General features: G+C 43.0%; 1 protein-coding gene across 5 annotated transcripts; it reads left to right on the top strand.

Annotated features, from left to right (window-relative positions):
- The first annotated feature begins 236 nt into the window (after nucleotides 1-236).
- On the top strand, nucleotides 237-23,976 carry LDAF1 (lipid droplet assembly factor 1). 5 transcript variants are annotated; one of them, XM_075565988.1, is made up of 6 exons: nucleotides 2,617-2,756; nucleotides 8,581-8,722; nucleotides 14,016-14,184; nucleotides 16,708-16,846; nucleotides 20,017-20,090; nucleotides 23,122-23,976. In XM_075565988.1, coding segments are annotated over exons 1-6 (651 nt in total). In that variant the 5' UTR covers nucleotides 2,617-2,631; the 3' UTR covers nucleotides 23,124-23,976. The 5 variants fall into 5 exon arrangements, with proteins under 5 accessions (XP_075422105.1, XP_075422104.1, XP_075422103.1 ...); XM_075565990.1 differs by lacking the exons at nucleotides 2,617-2,756; nucleotides 20,017-20,090 and adding an exon at nucleotides 237-395; XM_075565989.1 differs by lacking the exons at nucleotides 2,617-2,756; nucleotides 20,017-20,090 and adding an exon at nucleotides 1,621-1,670.
- The last annotated feature ends 1,375 nt before the right edge of the window (nucleotides 23,977-25,351 follow it).

Below are 25,351 nucleotides of genomic sequence, written 5' to 3'. Positions count from 1 at the left end.
TCCAGCTTCAGCACAGGTGGCCCAATCAATGGCTCAGTCTTCGACTCAGTCACTGATTGGGCCACCTGTGCTGAAGCAGGGATATCCTGAAAACCTGACCTGTTGGTGGCCCTTGAGGTACCGGGGTTGTGCACTCCTGTCTTTCATACTGCAGATTTGGCCTGTGTGTAGTAACAAGGAAGTAAGTGCAGAGAGACTGGGTGACTGTGCAGTGCCCTTTAAACAAGGAAGGGGAGGACTGAGCAGGCCAGGCGCTGCAGCAGCTGGGGCAGACTGTGCTGCTCTGAAGGCTCCTCCTGTCCTTGTGTCTGATCATTATAAGATGGGGGAGTGGCAGGAAAATCCTGCCTTAATAATGATTCAGAAGGGGATCTGATATACAGCAGTATAGAGAGGTAAGAGCCAGCCAGCCTTGTCAAGCTGCTGTTAGATTGTCACTGCAATGCTTACAAACAGTTCTAGACAGGGATTCAGTGGGGTTCCCCCCAATGTTTTTATTTTATTTGGGGGAATACAATAAAAAAATGTGTTAACGTGGAAGATAATCAACACACATTAGAGTCCGTGGGTGCTTTTTTTGGTTTAAGACGCTGTGTCCTATCTGTGACTGGCTTACTACAAGAGGTCGAATTCAGTAAGGACTGATGCTGCATATTTGGGTTTACGTAGAAATACACGAAGACGAGTCTGGGTTTTTTTGTTTTTTTGTTCAAACTTGGGGATCCAAGTACAGTATAACCAGCCTCACACTGATGTCGAAACTGCTGTCTGTGTAGGGTTACTGGCTGTGCACTTTTGTAACCCAAGCTGTGTAAGGCTCCGCTTATAGTGCCGGCTACGGTTGCTGGAAAAATCAAATTGAGATGACTTCCAGCGATTGCGACCAATCCGTCGCTCACGGCGGCAATGTATTTGTTTTCATGCAACGTCGCTGTCGCCAGCACTATAAGCGCAGCCTAATACGGAAGTCCTAAGGCTGCGCTTATAGTGACAGCGACGCGACGTCGCAGCAAAACAAATGCATTGCCGCCGTCGCGTGCCGATGCTGCTTAGCGCTGAAGACTTGAATAACATATTGCGCTGGTGAGTGGCATTTAAGAGTAGTGGCACTGATGGTGAGCAGCAGGGTGCAATTCTGGGGCAAAAATAAAAAATGATGTAAAGATGTAGCATATATTTGTATTTAACATGTATGGGGTTTCTTTTTAAACAAGATCCTATAGTCTGGAAAGTGCAAATGAAGGTTTAGGTTTGTACATTTAAAAAACAAAAGTAGTGGTACTTTTTTGGTAACCATGCTAAGGTTTCAGGTGCAGGGTAAGAGGCTTCTTGGATGAACTGGATATGATAAGGGATGGCATTATTATTATTATTATTATTATTATTATTATTATTACTCCAGGAAAGATGGGGTACGCTTTTCTAACTTTGTAGTACATCCACAAACTCGTGCTAAGCCTTATCCCAAGGGTGCGCAAACTGGGCGGGTGCAAGATTTTTTTTGGGGGGGGGTACGCAGCGGTTAGAGGCCCCACCCTCTTCCCCAAGGCATTTAAATTAAATGCCGGGGAGCGTGCAAGGCCTCTGTAACTTGCTTACCTTGGCTTCGGGCAACGCGAGGTCATGTGACGTCACATGACCCCGCGATGTCATTTGACGCCGGTTCCTAGGTAAGTGGGGGGATGGGGGGCACGAGCACTTGGGCTGCACAGGCAGGGACATGCAGCGCAGAAAGTTTGCGCACCCCTGCCTTATCCCACCTTTACTGCCGTTTATATGGATGAGCCCTGAGGCGTGCTAAATCTTGGCACCCTTCTGTGGATTTGGCCTTTGTTGGATAATTAAAAGTTGCTACGCATCAGCCTGTCAATGAAATATGTAAATCACCCTCTTCGGGGTATTCATTGTAAGGCCTGATGGGATGATCCTATAAGTGATTATGGGCTGCACACAGGCTGCGTTTGTAGGCTCTACCTTATTTGTGTATAGCATACAGTAGCTTTATGGTAATTTGCCTATGTAAATATTCTAAAAACCCAGCCTTTGTGTGTATTGGAGTTTGTTCTGAATTGCAAGCAACGCCAGCCATAATCTAAGCCCATACTAAATAAAACAAAAATATTGGAGCATTTAAAAAAAAGCCAAATCGCAAGGTCACGTGAGTTTTGGCGGCCATTTAGGGAGTGTTAACACTGGGTACGTGTGTCCGGAACTGTGGCGGTTCCTGGCGCTAAAAATAACGTGGTTCATCTCCGGAGAGCCCTTTGCTTCCAATTATTTAAAAACAAAAACATTTGAAGAGGGAAAAAAAAAAACACTAGGCAGTTTAACTGCTTTTAATGCATTATAATATTTACGTGCTGGACACAAAATGGCCGCAGTGTCAGGGCTCTGCTGCAGCAGCCAATAAAATCAGGAAACGTATATCGTTATTTTTTATTTTTATTTCTTTTAGCAAACTACAAATAACCTCCAATTTTTACCCTCGACCTGAAAGTCGGGACCCCCTCCTTTTTAGATGGCAATTTTCGGGGAGGCAGGGTTGCTGCTTTAAGGGTTACCTGCTGCTCACTCACAGGCATCATTACATTGAACACCTTTTTATTATCTCTCTTGAGTATCGGAGAGGCCATGGTACCAGACTGCCGCATCGCGACGTGCCAGGCGCGATGCCATGGTGACTACCCGGAACGGGTTAATGAACGTCACGTGGACATACAGTACGCACACCCTTTGGCTCTCTGCTATGGAGAAAAGTATGCTTATTTTTGCTGTTTATGAAAGCATCTTAACTGCAAAAGATTGATTTTTTTTTTCTTTCTTTTTTACCAAGACTGGATATGATATTATTATTTTCAGAAACTCCGGAGGCAGAATCCAGTTCTCGCTGTTCTGATAGATTTTTCTCCTGGGTGAATCTAACCTAACCTGACAAACCTGTTTTTTCCAACAGGCTGTTATGGATTTCTTATAGTCTTGGAAGTCTTGGCAGTTCTGCTTTTTTAAAAATGTGTTTTTTTTTTGTTTTTTTTTTAATCCTTTTTTAGCTTAAAAAAAAATATATATTTTTTTTTGTCACTTTTTTTACTCACCATAACTTAACTCAGTATTATGGTTTAGCCTATCCCATAGCCTCTCTTGCATTCCCAGTAAAATCAACCCCACACTGATGAGACCCATCAAGGTCGAAACAGCTGTCTGTGGGTGGTTTTCTGGGTATGCACCTTAACCCTGGCTGTGCTCAAAGCTGTGACCATGCAGCAAGCTTAAGCCTATAGGGAACCATGTTAAAAATGGTTATTGAGGCAAAAAGTGACACTGTGTGCTCATTTGCATGTCATTTCCCAGAATCCCTTGCTGCAGTGGAAGTGCTGTATGCTGGGTGATAATGGGGAAAGGTGGGGTTGCAGACCTGCCTAAGACATGCAGATGAGCATACAGTTATATTTGCATATTTGCTTTCCTGTGGAGGGTTTTTGTCACTTTTTTTACTCACCATAACTTAACTCAGTATTATGTTTTATTTATATATATATATATATATATAACACACAGACTTCCATGGGCTTCCATTAGCAGCAGTCTGCACTCATCAGCATTTATTTATTTTTAAGCTTTGTTTAGGATATATAAACATTGGAAATATTAAGTGTCCAGAGCAGGGGTGGCCAACTCCAGTCCTCAAGAGCTACCAACAGGTCAGGTTTTATATCCCTGCTTCAGCACAGGTGGCTCAGTCTTCAACTTACATATTAAAAAAAATGTTTATTTTTTATTTTTTAAATAAATTAGTATTAGATCAAGCAAATCTATTTTGTTTATTATTTTTCTCCCCACTCTTTATGCCCGTTTTTAATGTAGGCTTATTAAGGTTCCTTGGGTTGCTATAGCAACCATTTAGAAGGCCTCAGCACTTTCTCTTTTGAAACGGGCAGCCATATTGAGACCCTTGGGAAGCAGGATCTTTGCCGATCGGTCAACGGGGAACGGCTCGATCAGCAACTTCTATAATTACATTTCCTTAAAATCAGGGAACTGCTGCATCTGTTAATATTTTTGTTGCCATTTTTATGTAGCAGAGTCCCCCCTCCTTACCTCCGGTGAGGGGGGGATCTAATGGGTAGCCCGCCGGAACTCCACGCGATCGGGTGTGTGGGGGTGGCCATTTTGTGCATCGCGCAGAGAGAGGAGTGCGGTGGCCATCTTGGGATGGCTCCGCAAACGCAGCGCGGGACTACAAGTCCCAGGATCCTCTGGGGGCAGGGAAATATCACATGGGGCAGTTCCAGCCAATAGGGCTCTAGCAGCAGAAGGGACAGGATATCCCCCGCGGCCAGAGAGCCCATGAATCGGTCAGACAGAGGGTGGCAGGTAGTGTCCAGGGAACATTGTCTCCTGGACTAGGCCTAGGCCTTGCCGCTTAGGCCCCAGCTTGGCACTAGGACCAGGCCACAGGACCCTGAGACATTCAGTTGAGTCCCCCCAGCTGGAGCCGACCTCGTGAGGAGGATCGGGACCCTAAGGAGTGAGGGGATTGGGGTTGGAGGCCCCTCTGTGTGGGACCTGACTGTTCCTTGCTGCACCAGGGTACCCTGCAGCGTCATCTGACGCACATGAAGGTAGGCGGAGGGGGCGCGAGAGCCGGGGGGAGAGATAGGGGGGCGCAGCACTTAAAGTTTGCGCTCCCCTGGGTTAGTATACCGGAAGTGCATACCTATTCAGGTTTGCTGCATTAACCAGTCTGTCTGCAACACTTCAGCTAATTAGTCGTCGCAAATGATTATTGATTTTGAAGTGCAGAATGGCTATAGTTTGCATCAGGTGCAGTGCCAAACGCATTGTGTTTCAGAGCTATATAAAATCAACAACTCTACCTAATCGTGTTTCTACAGGATGGGAACCAGTGGATTGAGCTGAACTGGGCTATTTTCAGCCCCGGGGAAGGGGGAACCAATGGCTTTCAAGATACAGCTCAACCCACTTATAACGCTGTGCTTGGGGTCCAAAGAATCACATCGCGCTATAAGCGGATCGCGTTAGAAATAATGTATAATTGTATGCATTGTAAAATAAAGTATTTACGATACCAATAATCGTGTTGTAAAGTATCCATAAATACGAAAATTGGGAGCCACGCTTGCATCGCGTTATAAGCGGATTCGCGTTGTAACGGGGTTGAGCTGTACTGTTTTTAAGTCTCCGTTAAGGGGAAATATCTAGATCAGGGGCGGCCAACTCCCAGTCCTCCAGGGCCACCAAGAGGTCAGGTTTTCAGGATATCCCTGCTTCAGCACAAGTGATTGAGCCACCTCTGCTGAAACGAGGATATCCTGAAAACCTGCCCCGTTGGTTGCCCTTGAAGACTGGAGTTGGCCACTCCTGTTCAAGTGGGTACCGTTGGATAATGGGAAACTGCCACGTCATCTGTTGCTGCTTCCTAGTGAATCAAGTCAAGTATAGGAGTTCAATGCACTCTTAAGTAGAAGTAAAAGTTCCCTAGATATTGTCATGTGATGAGGAAAAATATTAGCGGGCACTCAAGATTCAATGCGAAAAAAAATATTTCTTACTAATGCATGCGGATAACAGGCTTCCTATTGGACAGGCGTTTAAATACCCAGCAACAACAGCGGTAACTATCCCGGGAACCGGCGAGTCCCTGGAGCTGAAAATAATATGGTTCGGATTTGGAGGACATTGTCCCCCTACCCCCTCCCCTCGTTCCAATCCGGGAAGAGGAAAAACACGTCTACTTTAACCCTCTGAGTGCCAATGGGGCCGTGGTGCCAGAGTGCCCCTCCAGCACAGTGTGGTCAGTGGCGGTTGTGTGACCGCTGGGCTCATTCTGCAGAAAGAGTAGAGCGCCATGGGAACGCGATCTAAGCGGCAAGGAAAACCTCAGCTGGGCGTGTTTTCCTGGGGTCCGCTGCAGTGCCAGCCACCATGATGTAATGACTGTCAGAGGGCGGCTGTGCTCAACTCCAGTCCTTAAGCTTCCCCAACAGGTCAGGTTTGGTGGGGGAAAGGAGGGGGGCTTCAAGACTGGAGTTGAGCACCCCTGTCCTAGGGCACTCAAAGGGTTACACAAAGATAACCAAACGTCTTTTTTATATAGCTTTTGAAACAGTTTATTACAATGTCAGGCTGCCTCTGTAATGGCTTTCTAACTAATGCCTCCTATCAAGATCAGTGCCTGCTCAGCTCATTCAGTTTGGGACATTGTGCATTTGACTACAAACGACTCAGCGCTACATAGATTAACATTCACATTTTTTTTTAAGTGCACTTTCCTGAACAGTTTGGTTTCAGAATTTAAGCAATAGACGAGTCTTGCATTTCTCCAGTTAATGCAGTACGGCTTTTAGAGCTACACCTCCCACGGTGAGGTTATTGTAATATAGGCACTTAACCATCATACTGTGTAGCCACGTTCTGTGTGTGCTGTAACCTTTTGGAAGGGTAGTTTAATGTAAACTTTTTTTGAATCATTCTTTGCTTCAGCAAATTCTATCCTCCTGTAATCAAGCACCATGTCGGGTCAATTCTGTCTTGTCCAAGAAGCAGAAATTCAATCTGTCATTTAGTGAGATTAGGAAAACTATAGAAGGGAGGTGTTGTTGTAGCCTGTCATCTTTAGTCTGAATCACACAATATACAGTAGCTGCCTAATAATGATGATGAACCAGTGCTTTAGTGTTGAGTTTTCCAGGAGAAACCATGGATAATGCATCTAGAGCAGGGATCTCCAACCTTTTCTGTAAGGAGAGGTACTTCTGATCAATGAAAAATTATCCCGTGCTTCTAAAATAATGTCTCTTCTCCTCACTCCCCCCCCCACACACACACACAATAACTCCATTACACACTACCTCCCCTGCAATATGCTCTCACAATACCATAATACCCCCCTACAATGAACACGTACATGAACGACCTCTGACCGGGGCCCGCGAGCTACTCACTGTCAGCCGGAGAGCTACTGGTCGCTCATGATCAACAGATTGGAAACCCCCTGATCTAAAAGCACCAACGTTGTTAAATCACAATTTGGGGGGGGGGGGGGCGGGAGAAGGACCCCTCTCGGAGCATAAACATGGAGCACGGATAATGATACTTTGTGTAACTACACATGTCCATCCCCAAAGATCTTCTGTCTTTTTAGTATCGATATACCTCAAAGCACCATTGGGCAACTCTAATGAATGAAAGGGCTGCAAGGACTGCCATACCACCGGTGTCTGTGCCGGCTGAACAGCTAAAATAGTTTTTATTTTAAAAATTAAAGATCAAACCTTCAAACCTCCGGGGACTCGCTGCTTCCTGAGACACTTGCATGTGAAGGGGCTACCTGTGTATGTTATGGGGTCCTGTGTCACGTGGACCAAATGTAAGCCACAAGGGAAGATATCATGGTTTCTTGTTGGCACACACGGTTGCTTTACACAGCCATACTGTGTGCCTATCCGGGGCTGCTACCGGCAGCCCTTTCGGACGTAAGGATCTCGGAAAGCAGGGGTCAGAAATGAAAGCGGTTCCGCTCCAGAGATCCCCTTCTCTATCTCCCCTGTGCGCCCCCCTATTAAAAGCAGTATAGCCACTTTAAGGGGTAAATTCTGTATATGTCAAAGTGACAAAGTGAGCATTCTGGCCAATTCCCGACAGATGCCTATAGGGATATTTGATCGTAAAATGTCCCGAACCCCCTCTTCAGCACTTATAGAATTTACCCCTAAGAGGATAATAAACTGCATTTGTATACAAAATATACAACGTAAGAAAGTATAATATAAATTTTAGAGGCTGTAGGTTGCCAATCACTCTCAAAGTAACCCCAATATTACCATGTACATTTTATATCGTGCTCACCAACAATAACTAGACCGGCTACCTACAGTAATTTCACTTCCACAGCGTGATAACGATCAGCGCACCCCTTCTCCAGCTCATATTCTAATACAGGGGTGCACAAACTGGGGGAGATTTTTTTGGGTGGGAGGGGGGCAGAGCTGTTGCAGAAGCCTCACGCTCTTCCCCAAGGTACTTACATTAAATGGCGGGGGACTATGCGAGGCCTCTGCAATTCACTTACTGTGATTCAGCCAGCTTCGGGCAATGCAGCGTCAAATGACGCCGACACAAAGGTAAGGGGGGAGGGGGAGGACAGGCACTAGGGGGTGCAATACTAGAGGTTAGCGCACCCCTGTTCTAATACACTAAAGTTGCTAATAAATCAGCAAGTGTGAATACAAAACAAGAACTGGCTCATCATTCATTTGTTTATTAAGTATGCAACAGACTGTCCTCATAATATCAGCTTCTTTGTTTCTGGAAGCAGATGGCAGTCATTAGGGGCATTTAATTTTAGTTTGCTATAGGGAGACATTACCACTTAATCATTAGCACGAGTCCTATCATTACCCACTGCAAAATATATATAATTGTTTTAACACCTATGGATGTTGGCTGTACCATTAGCCTCGCTCATTTTAATGACTTGTCTCACTTGTGGGAATTTTTTTTTTTAGATGGGAAGAAATAGCATTTAATTGTATTTTGATTCTCTTTCTTTTTTTCCTCAAGAGTGCAGCAGTTTAGGACTTGCAAATTTGATTGTCTAAAGAAAATTAAAATGACGAATCCAGAGGGCTTGTACCACGAGAAAATACAAGACTTCCAGAAACAGCTGAACTCTGTAATGGAGACTATCAACAGCAACTCAAAGGTTTGCATTTCAGCCCACTTTCTGTACATAGGGCATGTCTCTTAAATAGGTTATTTATCTGATTGTGTTCTCCGTCAGGTAGCTCCTAGATCACAGCTAGATGGTCGTGCAATACATTGACGATATCACCACCGGGTGTAAACGTGCATTTCCACTATACACTGTCTCCACCATTGCAATGGTTCTTTAATCACTTTGTACTATTGCTTTCCTAATAGTGTAGAAAGATTTTACGAATTGCAAGCAGCAATGTCTGCCTGTTCATCACCCACCAGTGGTTTGACCAGCTGATATTGTCAATTTCCAGCGTCTGGAAGAAGATTCTTCCTCTTGACGAGGTGTGTGTGTGTGTGTTCCTAAATAGATCAATACAATTGATCTTGAACCAGAAGAGGGCCTTTGCTCTGTCAAGACCACTGTTGAGTAGCTTCTTATCAAGGAACCCGTTGGTAAGGGCAGTCTCATTAATTCTCCTTATTGGCTGGATCTCCAGCAGTTTAACCGGTATCATTGTCCATTCTTGGGAGTTTGTGGCTGGATGAAATGAAGGGTACAATCAGACAATCTGGTTCCAGGTTCTGTTAATGATAAAACTCTGCTAGATTGTTAATTTATCCAGTAGAAGTATGTATATGTCTGTAAACATTGGTAACACACTGTGTGGATTCTGGTGGTAACATTGTTTTTTAATTTTTTTGTGTGCAAAATTTTTTGAGAATTAACATGCAGAATCAAGTATTTCTTTATAAAAATGTTTAACCAGGAAGTAATACATTGAGAGTTACCTCTCGTTTCCAAGTATTTGTTTTTCATACTTAGCGGTAACTGAGGAATAATTATGCAATGATCCCAAAGTATTAATGAAGACTATTAGAATACAAAAATAATAATTTTATAAGATGAATACTGCCTCATAAATAGAATGCCTGTAATGCTGAAAACAACTAAAGTCGGAATTACCCATTGTTAAAAGGCACCAAAATAACCTAAATAAAAAAATAAAAATAAGTATTTTTGCATTGAAAATAGATTAGTATTTCCCAGGGGTCTCCAAACTCGGTCCTCGTCAGGCCGGCTTTTATGGATATCCCTGTTTCAGCAAAGGTGGCTCAATCAGTGGCTCAATCAGTGGCTCAGTCTTTGATGTCTGTTGGCGGCTCTTGAGGACTGAGTTTGGAGACCCCTGTATTATACCAACAGAAAATCACTTGTAGAGAGACCAAGCCATCACCACACTACAAAAGTATGTGTTTGGGGTTTATTTTAGGTAAAGATAAGCTGTGGCAGTCTGGATGTGAGAAGAGATACAAAGCATTACACGGTGCCGCAGGTTTCATTGACGAATCTCCTGCATTGCTACACTTCTTTTTTTAACTCTAATTTTCTTGGTATATCCAAGAAGGTACAACAAATTATAAAGGGGGGGGGGGGGGGAGGGGAGGGAGAACAGTCACATTGAGAAGGGTTTGCATTAAATCGACAGTTCCATGCATATAAAATTACCTTAAACTTAAAACCAATACTATTTTGATACCATTTGCCCATTTTGTTACTTATAGTAAAATTGTTCTTTTCCTCCGGACCCTGACCACCAAGTAAAAGAATCCGTGGGCGACACAACCTCAAGAACTCCCCACAGGAATCATTCCTGATTAGCTTTTCCACTTGGCAAGACAAATTCCACCTTGTTCTTAATATTGGGAATAGATAGGACCTCGGCCTGCTTCCAAACTTTGGCTATCTCGCAGCGGGTTGCCGTGGAGATATGGGCAATCGGCTTGTTCTCTTAACTGGATTAGTTGTTTTATTGGTCTGTTCAATAACGAGCCACGGGTCCATTGTAATGTCAATGTGGAGGATTCTCTGGATCCATGACCTCGCGTTCCTACAGAGGGTCGCTACAAGAGGGCATGTCCACCACATGGGAATAAATGAGGCCTGGTCTCCGCATCCTTTGGAACATATCGAGGGGTGTCCTGGGACCAATCTGGAAATTCTAAGGGGAGTCATGTACAAGCGCATCATCACTTTATACGCATTTTCCCTTTTATAGAGGTAGAAATTGAACATTTGGCCACCGCTTGGAGGATCTCATCCCGTCCCTCTCCCACGGAATCATATATTTCAGTTTTTTATGGGCTAGCAGGCGGGATCCCGCCACCAGGCCGTAAAGAAGCGCGTTGAGACCTTGAGTTCCCGTTTCCTTAAGGCACAGAGATTCAAACCTGGTAAGAGGATTATTGGGGCCCGATTTTTATGTAAAATGCTTTTAGTTGCAGATAATGGAATAATTCCTTATTTGGAATATTTTTCTCTTTTTTTGGAAAGATTAAAAACCTAAATCTTTTTAACATCAAACTGTACCCACATTAACCCCTGAAGCACCAGAGGGATTAAAATACATATCTCATGACATTATCATGACGCACACCTCTGCTGCAATCTGATTAGTCGTAAAACTTTGCGGTCTTATGTAGTATTCTTTCCCATGTTGAAACCACAAGTCCATCCCCGTCGGAAAACAGCTGTGAGATTGCCAGTTTTATGACAGAGGAAACTTTACAAACAACGTTTAAACTTCTCTTCAATATCTGAGCGCCCTCATAATTCTCCTTAACTAATACACACACGTGAGTCACATAAATTACATTCAGGCGCTCATGGCGGATGCGACAAGACTAACCATAACTGTCTTACCCCTAAACCTGAGCGACAAATGAATCCCCCCCCCAGTACCTGTTAAACATGCAGTGTGTGATTTCAGAACATGCCATTCTGTGACACGGTTACAGATTTGTAACTCTTATTATGCAGAGGAGATGACATCATACGATATTCTAATTTTTAATAAAGTCACTCTTATGTTGAATACTTTCTTAGCTGCACCCCCTGAACCATGCCGAACCCTCCAGAGAATGCTTTGAATATAGATCTAAAAGGATCATGTTTAGAAAGTTGTCACACAGGCCATATTTTATTCCACCCTCCACCCCCCATTATTATTAAGCTCTCTTTTGAAGACAAGCACAAACCCAACATATGGTATGTAAAAAAAAAAAAAAAAAAAAAAAAAAAAAGTGTATGGCACCATTAACCCCTGAAGCGCCAGATGGATTAAAATACATATCTCATGACATTTCTATATAAAGATTTAAGAACACACGAGTCCAAGAGTGTGTCATTGTTTTTCCCCCCTTCACTAGTTGCTTTGTTCCAAAAGTTTTTATGCTTGATCAGTTATGTAAGTGACACAGATTTTAATTCCACAGATATTAAAACTCTGAAGCAGTGGTTTGTAGGCCAAAAATCACGTGTCATGAGACCTGTATTTTGTGTAATATTTGCTGTTTACTTTTCAGAGTTCTTTTTTAAATCTGCTTTAAAAATCTATTCAGTATATTTTAAATTGTACACAATTTCCAAATAGCCGGGTGATGCATGCTTCAATATTCACTTTATTCCAATCCTAAAATACATTACAAGGGGGGTTTCACTTTTAAATTTGGACCATAGTGGTATATTTTTTATTTTTTCAAATGTTTTTATTAGGCATTGATACAACAGTAAACGCACAACAAACCACATTGCCTAATCCAGAGACATTGTAACATTTTTGGGGAAACAGAATGACAACCTGAATTGTCGAAATAAGGAGATGCCTTCAGAGAGGGAAGACAGGGGGGAGGGTGAGGAAGGAGGGGGAGGGGTGGAGTGGGTCTCCACCCTGGCTGTCGGGATCTTGACCCAGATAGTGGCTAAAGTGTTAACTCCTTCTATCCCTTGTTCCTCTCAGGAGGGGGTAGGTTTGTATCTGGTTGGGACCGGTTGCCTTTCTCTAGTAAGGAGTATCCAAGGTAGTGGTATATTTTTTAAACTTTTTCCCAGCGCCCCTTTATCACCGAATCAACAGAAATCGCTGCAACGTTCTTCACTTCTACTGTATGTTTTCATTGCTAGAATTGAAAATATTACACATGACTTATCAACCAGATGAAATATTGGGAAACGATGACATGAATCCGTTTTGATTATTGCACGAGCCATGTCATGTTACTCAGTAGTAAGCTCTGATTTACGATGCAGAGTTGGTTATTAGCTGAATACAATATAAATTGGTGCAGAAATATAGTTCGCAGTTGCTTTGCGTACACTGGCTGACGTCGGCCTCTTGCTTGGATAATACAGCATTTGCAGACATTAAATATTTATTCGCAAACTGCTTATATCTGGACTGTGATTTAGTACTGAATCATTCCATAACGTACTTAAAAATGTTTTTTTAAATGAATACAAAAAATGTAAACCCTCAATAGAATGTTTAAAAACATTTGAACTCTAGATAATGCTCTTTGACACACAAAAAAACGTAATACAGGTGGGGTTTCTTGCACACTATCAGAATTTGTTGTAAGTTTCGCCTTGCCTCTCTTAATTTTAAAATTTAACCCACCCCCCCCCCCTCACCCTGCTGATGGATATATGGTCCTACCTGCTCTCCACACTTCTCTCTCTCCCTTTCATCTATATACTGCCCTGTCTGTTTATTTACCAACCTCTGCAATTCCTTCTCTACATCATCTGCCATAGATGGGTGTCTTGGATTTCAAATTTGTGTTAAACTCCTGGAATCTCTGTAAATCTGTATCGCTGTCCTGAGGGGGGGGAAGAGAGGAGAACTCTCAAACTTGTCTTCTAATTCGAGATGGGCGAATCCGCCGAAACCTGTTTTCCGGATCTTTTGCTGATGTTACCCCCAAAAAAAATTTTTCACGGTGTAAAATTCCGCAAACGCGTTTGGACGGATTCATCCAAAACCGCCGATGGATTCTACATACGAGTTGTATCCAATCTGTGGATTGAGCAATCCGAATCTGCCAACGGATTGCTGAATCCCCGGATTGGACTCTACATATCCGTCCACGAGTTGCAGAATCCGCACAGTGTATTGGTAATAATAATAATAAAAAAAGAATACACGCATAGCCCTCTTGGTGATTGATCTGCTGAAATCCGCAGACCAAAGGAACAGACCAATCCACTGTGGATCCAAATTCGGCCAAATTTTTTTGCCCATCTCTACTTTATAATATCAATTGTTAGTCCAAATAAAAAAGGTATAATTTAATACTGAAGTACTCATTTAGTACTAGGAATTCCTCTCCCACAGTTCAATTCCAATTGGGGCAAAACCCATGTGAAATTTAACCCAATGGTGTTGTGCAAGTCGGTAATTTGTCTCATGGCCCTCACTGGCAGGGCCGGATACTAATTGTCCTTCTCCCGTTCTTCACAGGTGGTAGCCTTCATGAACTCCCCCTTTGGCCAATACCTGGATGAACACCCATTTGTGTCACTGTCACTCCTGGTGTTTGCCGCATTGTCTGCTGTTCCTGTTGGTTTATTCATGGTTCTCATTGTTGGAACGGCAATAACGGCTTGCCTGGGCGTCATAATAATAGAAGGTAATGCATGTTTGTTGGAAATACAGCTACTTCGAAGCCAAAAGGAGGCCGTGAATAATTACCCACTAAGCAGTGTCAACTACTGCCAGAGCATGACGGCTAATTAAACCATCAATTTTTCTTATCCTCCCCCAGAAGCCGGATATAAATGTAACGTCTATTAGTATCTTGCTATTTTTATTTTAAATGTATTTTTTTTGTTTTAAAATCACAAAGGTGTACCCGATTGCAAAGGGCTCTGAAGAGACCTCCGTTTTCCAAATCTCCTGAACGGAGCATCAGGATTTAGAAATAAAATTGGCGATGGAAAGGGCTGTGAGTAAAAACAATAAAGTAGAACGCGAAAAAAATCAATCGCTGTGGACTGCTGCTCTAAAACTGCAAATTGTGATTCGCAATTACCCAGCAAACTTCCACACTACTTTGTACAGTAATGATGAATTTGGGTACTGTACTCTTCCTACCTTCTAAATCTTGAAAACCACGCACCTCCCAAAATGGTTATTTGCACTAGTAGATGGGCACTATCATTGGCCTGTTAATGAAACGGTGCTTAGTGCATCTGGGCCTAAGATGGTGCGGTTATCCCTATCCTCAAGGAATATGGTCGACTCCCCCCTCCCCGTGCCTTGAGGTTACCCAACTAATATCGCATTCATGGATTATTCCCCAAATCTGGTGTCCTGGGATCCACAAGAATAGGAGACTGTAAATTATTGCAATCTTTCCTTTTATCCAGAACTCCTTTTTTTTCTATATAACTAGTCAAAATTGCTTTTACATTTCAGACTCACAGTGAAAAATAAAGAATATGCCAGCATTGGTCTGTGTGTGATACTTTGAAACATCAATATCATCGCTTCCACACCAATACTATTATACATCCTCAACGAGACATTCTTTGTTTGGACACAGCAGTGTTCCCTCGTGTTTAATACCATAGACCCCTAGTATACGTATTGGACCTAATAACTAGGTTTAATCTTAGGACGAGAATATCTTGCATTCAGAGCAGTACGTTAATAGCTGGTTCTGAGTACAGAGTTACTACCAGAATCAATTTAGACATAATACTTGCCTTACGAGGTAAATATTTCTGCTCCTCATTCTAGGAATATTAAGATTCCGTGATGACTGAATCACCCTATTATGTTTACCATACGTACTTTGAGTGCAATCTGTAGGGACCTTCTGTAAGCTCTCTACAGTACTTGCATACAAGTGTTTTTTGTCTACATTGTTATATCCCTCTGCACCTTCGTTTTGCTTGACCAACTCCAGAGCGGCTTAGTCAACTTTTTTGATATATTCTAAGGCAGGGTGACCAACTCCAGTCCGTCCTCAAGGGCCACCAACAGGTCAGGTTTTCAGGATATCCCTGCTTCAGCACAGGTGGCTCACAGGCTGTCCTCTGAGCCATCTGTGCTGAAGCAGGGATATTCCCCCAGTGGTCACCTGATAATATGGCAAATGTGCCATGGCATATTGCAGTAGGACGGGGGCACGAGCGACAATCACGAAATGCACAAAAGTACATTTTTGAAGCGTGCATATACGACAACAAACTTCCAATGATTTCTCTCTTTCTTTTAGCAACTTCTTTAGATTTAATAGATCTAGCTGAGAGCATGTGGGAGAAAGGGCTGTTAGTGTGTGTTTATACACTAGTACAGGGGTGGCCAACTCCAGTCCTCAAGGGCCACCAACAGGTCAGGTTTTCAGGATATCCCTGCTTCAGCACAGGTGGCTCAATCAGTGTCTGTCAATGATTGAGCCACCTGTGCTGAAGCAGGGATTTCCTTTAAAAACTGACCTGTTGGTTGCCTTTGAGGCCTGTAGTTGGCGACCCCTGGTCTAAGGCAAGCAAATGCAGAAGCCCTCCCGGTTTCACTTGAAGTACAGGGTGTGCAGTAACTAGATGAAGATTAATGGGATTCATTCTCATTCTGTACAATATGTGCGAGGAATTGTCTTGGGAGAATAAAACGAGGAGCTCTGCTTGCAGCAGGAAACCGCGTGATTGCTTTCGCTTAACTCACCGGCGCATAATATTGAAACCTTGATGTCCTTACTAGAAACAAATGCATTTAAATTCTTTGTTGTTTTGCATTTATTCCGAACACACTCTCCATTTATTTGCCATAATAACCTGTGCCTTGCCAGCATTAATACAGTCTGGGTGTTTTTTTTTTATCTTTTTGTTTTTCTCCTGGGTTATTGAAGTTAATGTTTATTGTGTCTAACCTTATTTGTCCTTGAAATCGCAAAAAAAAAAAACTTTTTATATTTGATTTTTATAGTGGTTTTTGATCTGCACCTCATGCTAGATAGTGCTCCATTTTCTTTATGGCTTATCCAATTATATTTTCGTGCGTATTGTTACATTGACTGACTGGTTTGTTTTCAGAAACCTATGCGACAATACTTCAGACTCCTCTTCTGCAGTTGTCAGCCTTATTATGTTTACGTTTATTTAATAGGGACTCTGAAATAGTGACTTGTTGTGCTTCTGTTCATTATCAGGTGTTGTAATATCCGTGGGCGGTATAGCACTGGTGTGTGTGCTGTGTGGCCTGGCTGTATTGGCATTCGGAGTATCGGGGGTTCTAAGCTTCTGCTACGTTGCAGTGTCGAGTATTCTAAACTATATGCACACATCCAGGTAAGCATCTTGGTGTTAACCATCCAACTCCTTTATCATTGGTTCCTTGTCATACGTTAATCTTTTACAACTTTAATCTGCTGCATTGGTGTGTGGTTATTGCCTTTTATTGATAAAGGCAGACGAGCCATTGCTCATGGAGACAGTAGAACAGAAATTGCAGGGCATGTTGCTACTTTTTAGAAAATTGTCCTCCCTTCCTCTTTAGGGGATTCATTGAGGGCAAGAGTGATGGGAAAAATAACTGAGGCATGAAGAGATTAAGTCAAAAAAAGGAAAAATACTCTCTCTCCTATCTGAAACTGAATGTTCCACTGTATGATAATACGGTGTGTTGCCGAACTCTGAGCTCCTTTTATAGGGTCTTGAGGGATAGGAAGCAGCGGCTCAGTGAGTAAAGACACTGACTCTACAAACAATGACACTGCATTTGAGACCTGGTTCCATTCCAGGTGTCGGCTTCTTGTGACCTTGAGCAAGTCACTTTATCTCCCTGTGCCTCCGGCACCAAAATCATAGATTGTAAGCTCATCTGGGGGAGTTCCTGGGAGAAAGGTGCTATATAAAATAAAGTTATTATTAACGCAGTCTTAACAGATCCGTGCTACAGTACCTTGTTTGTGGTACCCATACTCCTACTAAGGAGAAAGGTACTCCGCAGTATTGATTTATGATTTATCTACATATTTAGCAACCTAATGTTTGAGGTTAAGGGACAGTTATGCCCACCAAGTATTTAAATCTAAAAGCTCATGCTATACACCAGGAGTGTGCAAACTTTTGAACCTTCACCCCCAACCCCCTCCCCCCCCCCTGCCTTTCCACCTTCTGGCTCGTGCCCCCCCCCCCTCCTGCAAGGCTCCGGCATCAAATGACGTTGCGGGTCATGTGACCCCCCCTGGAAATTGTCCCGCGACTTCTACTTTGCACACCCCTGCTATACAGTTTAACTAGATCAGTGTTCTCCAAACTTTTCAGTACTGAGGGACACATCGTATATTCTACACATTTTCACGGGCCAAAGAAAAAAAATCTTTTATATATTTTATAAATGAATGGATACGTTGTTTTTTTTTAATTTGGATCTTTTTTGGGGTAATCGGCATGATATGATTCAGAACAAAAGAGAAATGTGACAATTACAAAGAGGATGCCGTGCTTACACTGGGAAATATATAATGAGCAAAAATATATATTTCAAGTTGCTGCGGGCCTGATAAAATCTTGTGGGGGGCCTGATGTGGCCCCTGGGCCGTAGTTTGGAGACCCCTGAACTAGAGTAAATCTAACGGTATTCTCAGGGCTATTTAATACGCACCCAAGTGAGAAAAGAGGCCGGCTGTGATTTTGCAGTTATGAGGCCTGAGTTTAAAAAAAAAAATAATAAAAAATCAGTAACATTCCCCTAAAAAAAGTTTTTTTTTTTCTTCATTAATTTCTCCAAATAGAAAATAATACTGTAGTTGTTTTTTTTATTTTTATTTTTTCATTATGAACTAAAGCTGAATAAGGCAGGTATACAACTAGAGCTGTTTTTGGCTCAACGAAGTGTGACTGCACTTGTATTGATAATAAGGTTGATATGGCTGAGTTGGTCCTGCTTTTTGCTTAAAAGAAAAAGTAATGTTCTTAGCTGACCACATGTTTTCCTTTTGTCACTAGTTAAACAAACCATAAAAATACTGCTATGTATGATAACTGTTCAGCATTATTGCGAGTGCCTTGTGTCATCCCAAACCTCATTTCTCTTAGAAGTGGGAGCAGGCACAGTATATCCCTAGCTATAAATATATTACAGATCTAATGCTATTCTTTTGTACATACCCTCTATCTGGTAAGCTGCTTGGATTAGTCTGAAAAATATATATCTATAACCGTTCTCTGTTTCGATACATTGCAGACTGGTTAGTATGGGATAAAGATCTCGGCTATTAAAGCTTGTAACCACCTTCACACTGCAGAAGTTTTGGAAAATGTTGCTTTAAGGGAGCAATTCACTCCCTTTTATTTATTTTCCAACATAGGATTTGAAGTAGGGGGTCTCCGGAACTGAACCCCTTAAATTTAACCTCCAGCAACCTCCTGCTTCCCAAGATACTTGCCAAGGAGGGAAGTGCCGGTATTTGTGCAAAATGTCACGCTCCCACGCCCTGCGGACCAATAGGAAGCCGCACCTGATGTCACGGCTTGCTATTGGCCCGCAGGCCTGCGAGAGCTTTGAATAGCGGCCATAATGTGAACCCTGCTGGCGGAGCGGCTACCGGCACCCCCTACAGAAGTCTATATCTCTGGAAGCAGGGGGTCCCTGGAGCTGAAATGAATGGGGTTCAGCTCTGGAGACGCCCTGCTTTAATCCGATGTGTGTAAAAATATATATATATATATATATATATATATATATATATATATATATATATATATATATATATATATATATATATATATATATATATATATATATACACACACACACACACACACACACACACACACACACACACACACACACACACACACACACACACACACACACTGTATGTTTGGATTGCCCCTTTAAAGGTGTTAATCTTTTGGTATCTGCAGAATGGGTAATTTGTAGGGTTAGGGCAGGGGTACGCCAAGTGGGGCGCAAGATTATTTTTTGGGGGGGGGGCGCGGACGTCTCCTACCTTCGGCAACGTGGCGTCAAATGCCGCCACAGGTCATGTGACGTATTTGATGCTGATTTTGGCTTGGGGGGGGGGCGCGAGCATGGGGGCTGGCAGGCGGGGGGGGGGGGCAGCACAGAGTGTGCATACCCCTGGTTTAGGGCACTGTAGATCTGAGACATTAGACATAGTCATACTTTTATATAGATTAAATCTGTTCAGTTTAGACACATGACTTTCCCAAAATAGTTTGCCTGGGCTCTGTTACCAACCTTTCTACTAGAGAAAAGGTTGTGACCGGCCTCCTTTGTTCTTAAATGACATTGCAATGTAACTTTCACAGACATGTTACGGTATCCATTGGTACGGACAGGATATTGTGTATATGCCAATAGTGTGTGACATAAATATTGCAAGAGATTTCTTGTTCCTTTGCTAAATCTTCGCTGCTATTTATTTCTTTTTTTTAATGTCCATTATTTTCCCTGTAATCTCTCCTGCTCACGCTGCCTGCTTTACCAGAGCTAACCCCCACCTGCATGTGCATTCAAGATCTATTGCTCCAATGTATCATTTTGGGACACAAGGTATTGCCTGTGAGTATATTATTAGCAAGTCCACGGTATACTCTGCATGAGGGTTTCTGGCACAGGAGGGACACCGGTGATTTTTCTGTGGCGCTCCATAACTCACCCACAGGTCCATAAACTGAAACAAAATAAAATGGGAAGTAACGTGAGCTAAACCCGCTCGTTGTATTCACTTCGGCTCTGCAGGCGCCTGTCTTGCAGTGCACGGTAACATTGGCCCTCGCTGAGCAATGTATCTTTGCTTTGAGCTGCCTGTTTTTATTACTGGTATATAGAACTTAAGTATGCACTCACCCTCACAATCTTCACCTACGGAACATATGGGGGTTTCTGTCATCTTTATAATGCCCACTTATATTTGAATGTTTTCTTATCCTGTTCGGCAACGGGGTGGGGGGAGGGGGGGACCTGTAGCAAATTGCTTTGTAATAGGTCGGCAAAGGCATTAGGGGCTTGTTCTATGGTGCCTGATTCGGGCCATTTTGTGGCCAAAATTTCCTATTGACGTGGGGAATGTTGGCTGAAAATGGCCCCACCAGTGGCTTTGTCTCGTATAGAATAAGCCTTTAATAACTATATTTACTAAACTGGAAAGTCATGAGGCACCTTATTCCCCATGTATCGGTGCATAGATTTGGCCATAGAGTGGCTTATGGTTTAGCACTGTATGTATATCTTTATTTATATAACGCCCGCCACGTACACAGCGCTTCACAGCAGTAATACACGTGACATAATATAACACATAGTGGGAATACGCGCTTCAGACATGACCGTAACAATAGGAACAGGAGTCCCTTCCCCGAAGAGCTTACAATCTGTAGTAAATCTAGGCCTAAACATTTTTGAAAAGTTATAAAATGAAGTATTCTACCTTTAGATCTGGCTGAGACATCCACTATACTTTTTTCCATGCTTTCTGTATGTACATTTTTATGATCACAAAAACTGGGGCTGCAGAATTAAAATGTGGTGTTATGGTGCAGGGGAGCCATTAAGGCAGCCATCTTTAAATGTACCCAACTGGGGGGACAACGCACACAAATTCATGGTCTATGTATCAATGCAATATTTTTTTTTTGGGGGGGGGGAATGTTTTGATCCTGTTAATGTATCAACGTTCTTTGCTCCAGTATCTCCCTGTAGGGCGGGTCAATAGGTGTTAAGGAGATATAATATGGTGCACATATGAAATGTATAATTCTGTTTCTCTGCACCAAATTTTTTTGCCCATAATCCTGTGTCAAAAAATCCATCCGCCACTTAAAGGTGGTGCATGTCTGGCTTCTAGCAATCTGATGTGAGGAAGAGTTTCTTCTGATACAAATGTGCTTCTTCAAAAACAACAAACATTGAGCCTTGATAAGACACTGATCCAGAGCCACAAAGCTCCCTTCATTTGGTATTAATGACATTATCAAAACCATAAACGGACGGTACTTTGGCTGAGGTGAACGCATATCCACAGCTAATTCTATGCAAAAATAATGGATGTTGTATAGCTCATTAGCATAGTTGTATCGCCATGTTAAGCTAGCACGTCCGTGTGTTACCTTCAAATAACAGAACGGTCTCGTCCCCCTCGCAAAATCTATATTTCAGGGTCTGTATTGGAGTAACACCACCTTTTAGGTGAGAACCATATAACATCAGGTTAAATACCTGTGTTAATTATATGGAGAGGGAGTGGCTCAGTGAGTAAAGACACTGACTGGCATGGAGAGTGTGAAGCAGGGGAGCCTGGTTCAATTCCAAGAGTCGGCTCCTTTGTGACCTTGGGCAAGTCACTTTATCTCCCTGTGCCTCAGGCACCCAAAACATAGATTGTAAGCTCCATGGGGCAGGGACCTGTGCCTGCAAAATGTCTCTGTAAAGCGCTGCGTACAATTAGCAGCGCTATACAAGAGCATGCTATTATTATTATTATAACGGAGCTCTAGTTACCGTTTCCAGACAATAACGGCACTTGAGCACTGGGACATAGAACAGTCGTATTCAAGGGTGTAGAGCAGCGATTTACTATATATATATATATATATATATATATATATATATATATATATATATATATATATATATATTCACCATTGTCACTTTTTTAGCCTGTTTTTGAGGTGATGGGTTTGCACTGACTGAAGTATCGCACTATCACATTATTATTGTGCTTATTATTATTATTGTAGTTATTATTTATTTGACACATTTCACTTTATTATATTATTTTTTCACTTGCACTAAGAAGCGCCCGGTCCACCCCTTTTCCTTTCTATCACTTGAGCGCTGCGTTAGTGAGCTTAGAAGATGCATGTTGCCACTTCACAAGGTGTTGGCGTAGGTTAGCGCTTCGTTAAGTCATTAATGGACCTCTGTATTTGTGCCACTGTCTGCAATAAATACACAAGATCCAACTTTTTTTTTTTTTTTTTTTTTAAAGCCGCAATTGGTGCTGTGGAGGCAAATAATTTTCTATTTTATTAGTCAATGGGATGGGTTATGTAGGAATTGGTTATGCTCCGGAGAGGATTTAAAGGTGGAATATCTTCTACTGTAAATATTGATATGTTGGCCATCCATATGCCTTTAGGCTGCTCCTAAACGTCCTTAAAACTTTCAGATTGAGAGCAGGAGAAAATCCTTCAGAAAATCCCTGCAGTAGAACATGGCAGCTAGAATGAGATGAAGCCTTAATTCCAGTGTAATAAGAAGTGTGTGTGTGTGTGTGTGTGTGTGTGTGTGTGTGTGTGTGTGTGTGTGTGTGTGTGTGTGTGTGTGTGTGTGTCGCACACCCCCATTCTTGGGTGTAGACAAGCCATTGAATTATTCCGGGGACTTGTGGTGTGCAGAAGTTGCACACTGCTTTCTGATGTAGTATAATAATAAAAAGGTGCGTGAAAGGGACGCATCTTTTCACTTACCCAGTTACTAAAAGGAAACAGCGGCGGATATTGTATTTAATTTTTTCCCCCCTTTGTTTTGCCTCTAGTGAATGAAACTTTAAAAAATAAATAAAAAATAATAATTTTCCCCAAATGTTCAGGAGATCAATGGAGATGTCTGACCCGTCTAGAAGCTGCTTGGAAGAGGACCACTCTTTAGCCACGAAACCTTCAAAGAACAGCCCTGACGAAGAGTAAACGAAATACCTCCCCGTGATGCTCGCTCCTTTCCGAGTTGTCGCGTTTGAACTTTGCTTTTTTTGTTTTTGTTTTTTTAATAGTTAGACTGTTACAGGACAACAAAAATTACACTTATTTGGTGTCTATTCTGTTACGTTAAGCCCTCATGTATTAACACCTTCACTTTTAAAGGGGGCTTCTACACAACCCTATACCACTGAAGGGTCTAAAGCGCAGGGGTGGCCAACTCCAGTCCTCAAGGGCCGCCAGCAGGTTGGGTTTTCAGGATATCCCTGCTTCAGCACAGGTGAGCCATCTGTGCTGAAGCAGGGATATCCTTAAAACCCAACCTGCTGGCGGCCCTTGAGGACTGGAGTTGGCCCCCCCTGGTGTAAAGTGAGGTTTATTTCTATATTGCGCTGTAATTCTTGCATTAGGAATTTTTATCTAAAAATGCAGATGACATGCTTTCGGGGACGTCCGAATGTCTGTTTTCTGATCGGCCGTGCTGCTGGCACAACAGCGCACATTGTGTGAGAACGCAAATAATTTGTTGTAGACGTGTATTATTTCTTTATGATCTTTCACTGCGTTTCGTGTGTTTTGTTCGATACGTTTTCTCTGTTCCACTTGCACACGGTATAACTTTTGAATGTTTGGTTTGGCATATTTCTATGTGTCGTATTGAACCACATGTTAAAAATAGGTGTCCAACCCCAAGCTTTGGTAGCCACGGGTGTTCAAGTTGCTAACCTAATAAAACACTATTTATACTACGTTCCTACAGGTCTTATCCGGAAAAAGACCCCGGCTCTTCCTTTTACTTCTGTGCTACAGCTGGCTTTGCTTTTCAATTGTTAAAACCGAGGAGATGAAGATGACCATTGTTCCTTGAGGGTAGAACATTTGTTTTGTTCCCACCAGGTGTGGGGCTTTAATGGGTTAAGCTCACAGTGGGAATATACAAGGGAACCAGCTGCTTCATTAATCAAGGATATCAAAGCCTTGCTGTGCTTTTTTCTGTCTTAATTCATCCTGTGGTTCAAGGCCGTGATTGGCTGGATGTCACATTTTTCACTGTCACTTACATAGTGTAAGGCAAGTAGGGGTGGGGGGGGGGGGGGTGACTAGTAAATAGTGTTGTACCTGTGGTACCCAGCCTTTTGTTACATTGTGCACCTAATTAACACATCTTCTTGCCTACCCAGACTCTTAGTAACAAAACTATGTGACCGATCCCAGGCGTCTGAGCTTGTGGGGGTGAGCACAAGCTGAAGAAGGCCCCAAACTGCCCCTCTCTGTGCAGACAGCAATGAGGGGGAGGGGGGAAAGAGAGAAGAATGGAAGCTCCCGTGGTGATTTGATACCTTTACATAGTCACGCCCCACAATGCCTTGCTGCTGTTAATGCAAAGCATTGTGGGGAGCGACTTTAGCAGCTCCTGCTGTAATTTGACAGTAGGGTTGCCAGGTGTTCGGTTTTGAACCGGACAGCCTGGTATTTTGCCCTTGCATCTGGTATAAAATGAAAAGTAATACCGGACATGTATGTGTCCGGTATTACTTCTGTCCAAATGTAGGGGGGAGGCGGGGCAGTGGCCGGTCACAGCAGATGCTGCCGGCCCCTGCTCTCCCCCAGCTGCAGGCCTCACCCTCACTGTCTGTCCCATGCCGCGAGCTGTCTGATGCTGACGCATGCTGGGTCTCTGACATCCGCATGCGCCGGAAGTCAGCTGGGCTCAGCTTCCAGTGTGTGCTGGCGTGAGAGGGAAGCCGGGCGTCGGCATCAGACTCCTCGACATGGGACAAACAATAATGATGAAGCCTGCAGCTGGGGAGAGCCAGGGCTGGCGGCAACTGCTCTGACCATCCGCTATTGTTTCCCCGACCCCCCTCTCCCTGCAGCAGCCTGACCTGAGGCCATCCCTAAGGTAAGTTGTCTGAATTTTATATGTATTGGGGGAGAGGGGGGGGGGCGTGGTGTGTATTTGCATATTTTACCATTGTGTCCAGTATTTTTGGAGAAGCCACCTGGCAACCCTAATTGACAGCTATACCACTCATGCTAAGGCTGCGCTTATTGTGCGCGCGATGCGAGCAAAATACAGTAGCTCTATTGGTCAGGCCATAGTGCGCGCGAGGAAGCGTGACA

Source organism: Ascaphus truei, chromosome 11 (assembly GCF_040206685.1).
Source record: "Ascaphus truei isolate aAscTru1 chromosome 11, aAscTru1.hap1, whole genome shotgun sequence".
NCBI lineage: Eukaryota > Metazoa > Chordata > Amphibia > Anura > Ascaphidae > Ascaphus > Ascaphus truei.
The sequence above is the reverse complement of the archived record's forward strand: the minus strand, read 5'-3'. Positions and strand labels throughout refer to the sequence as shown.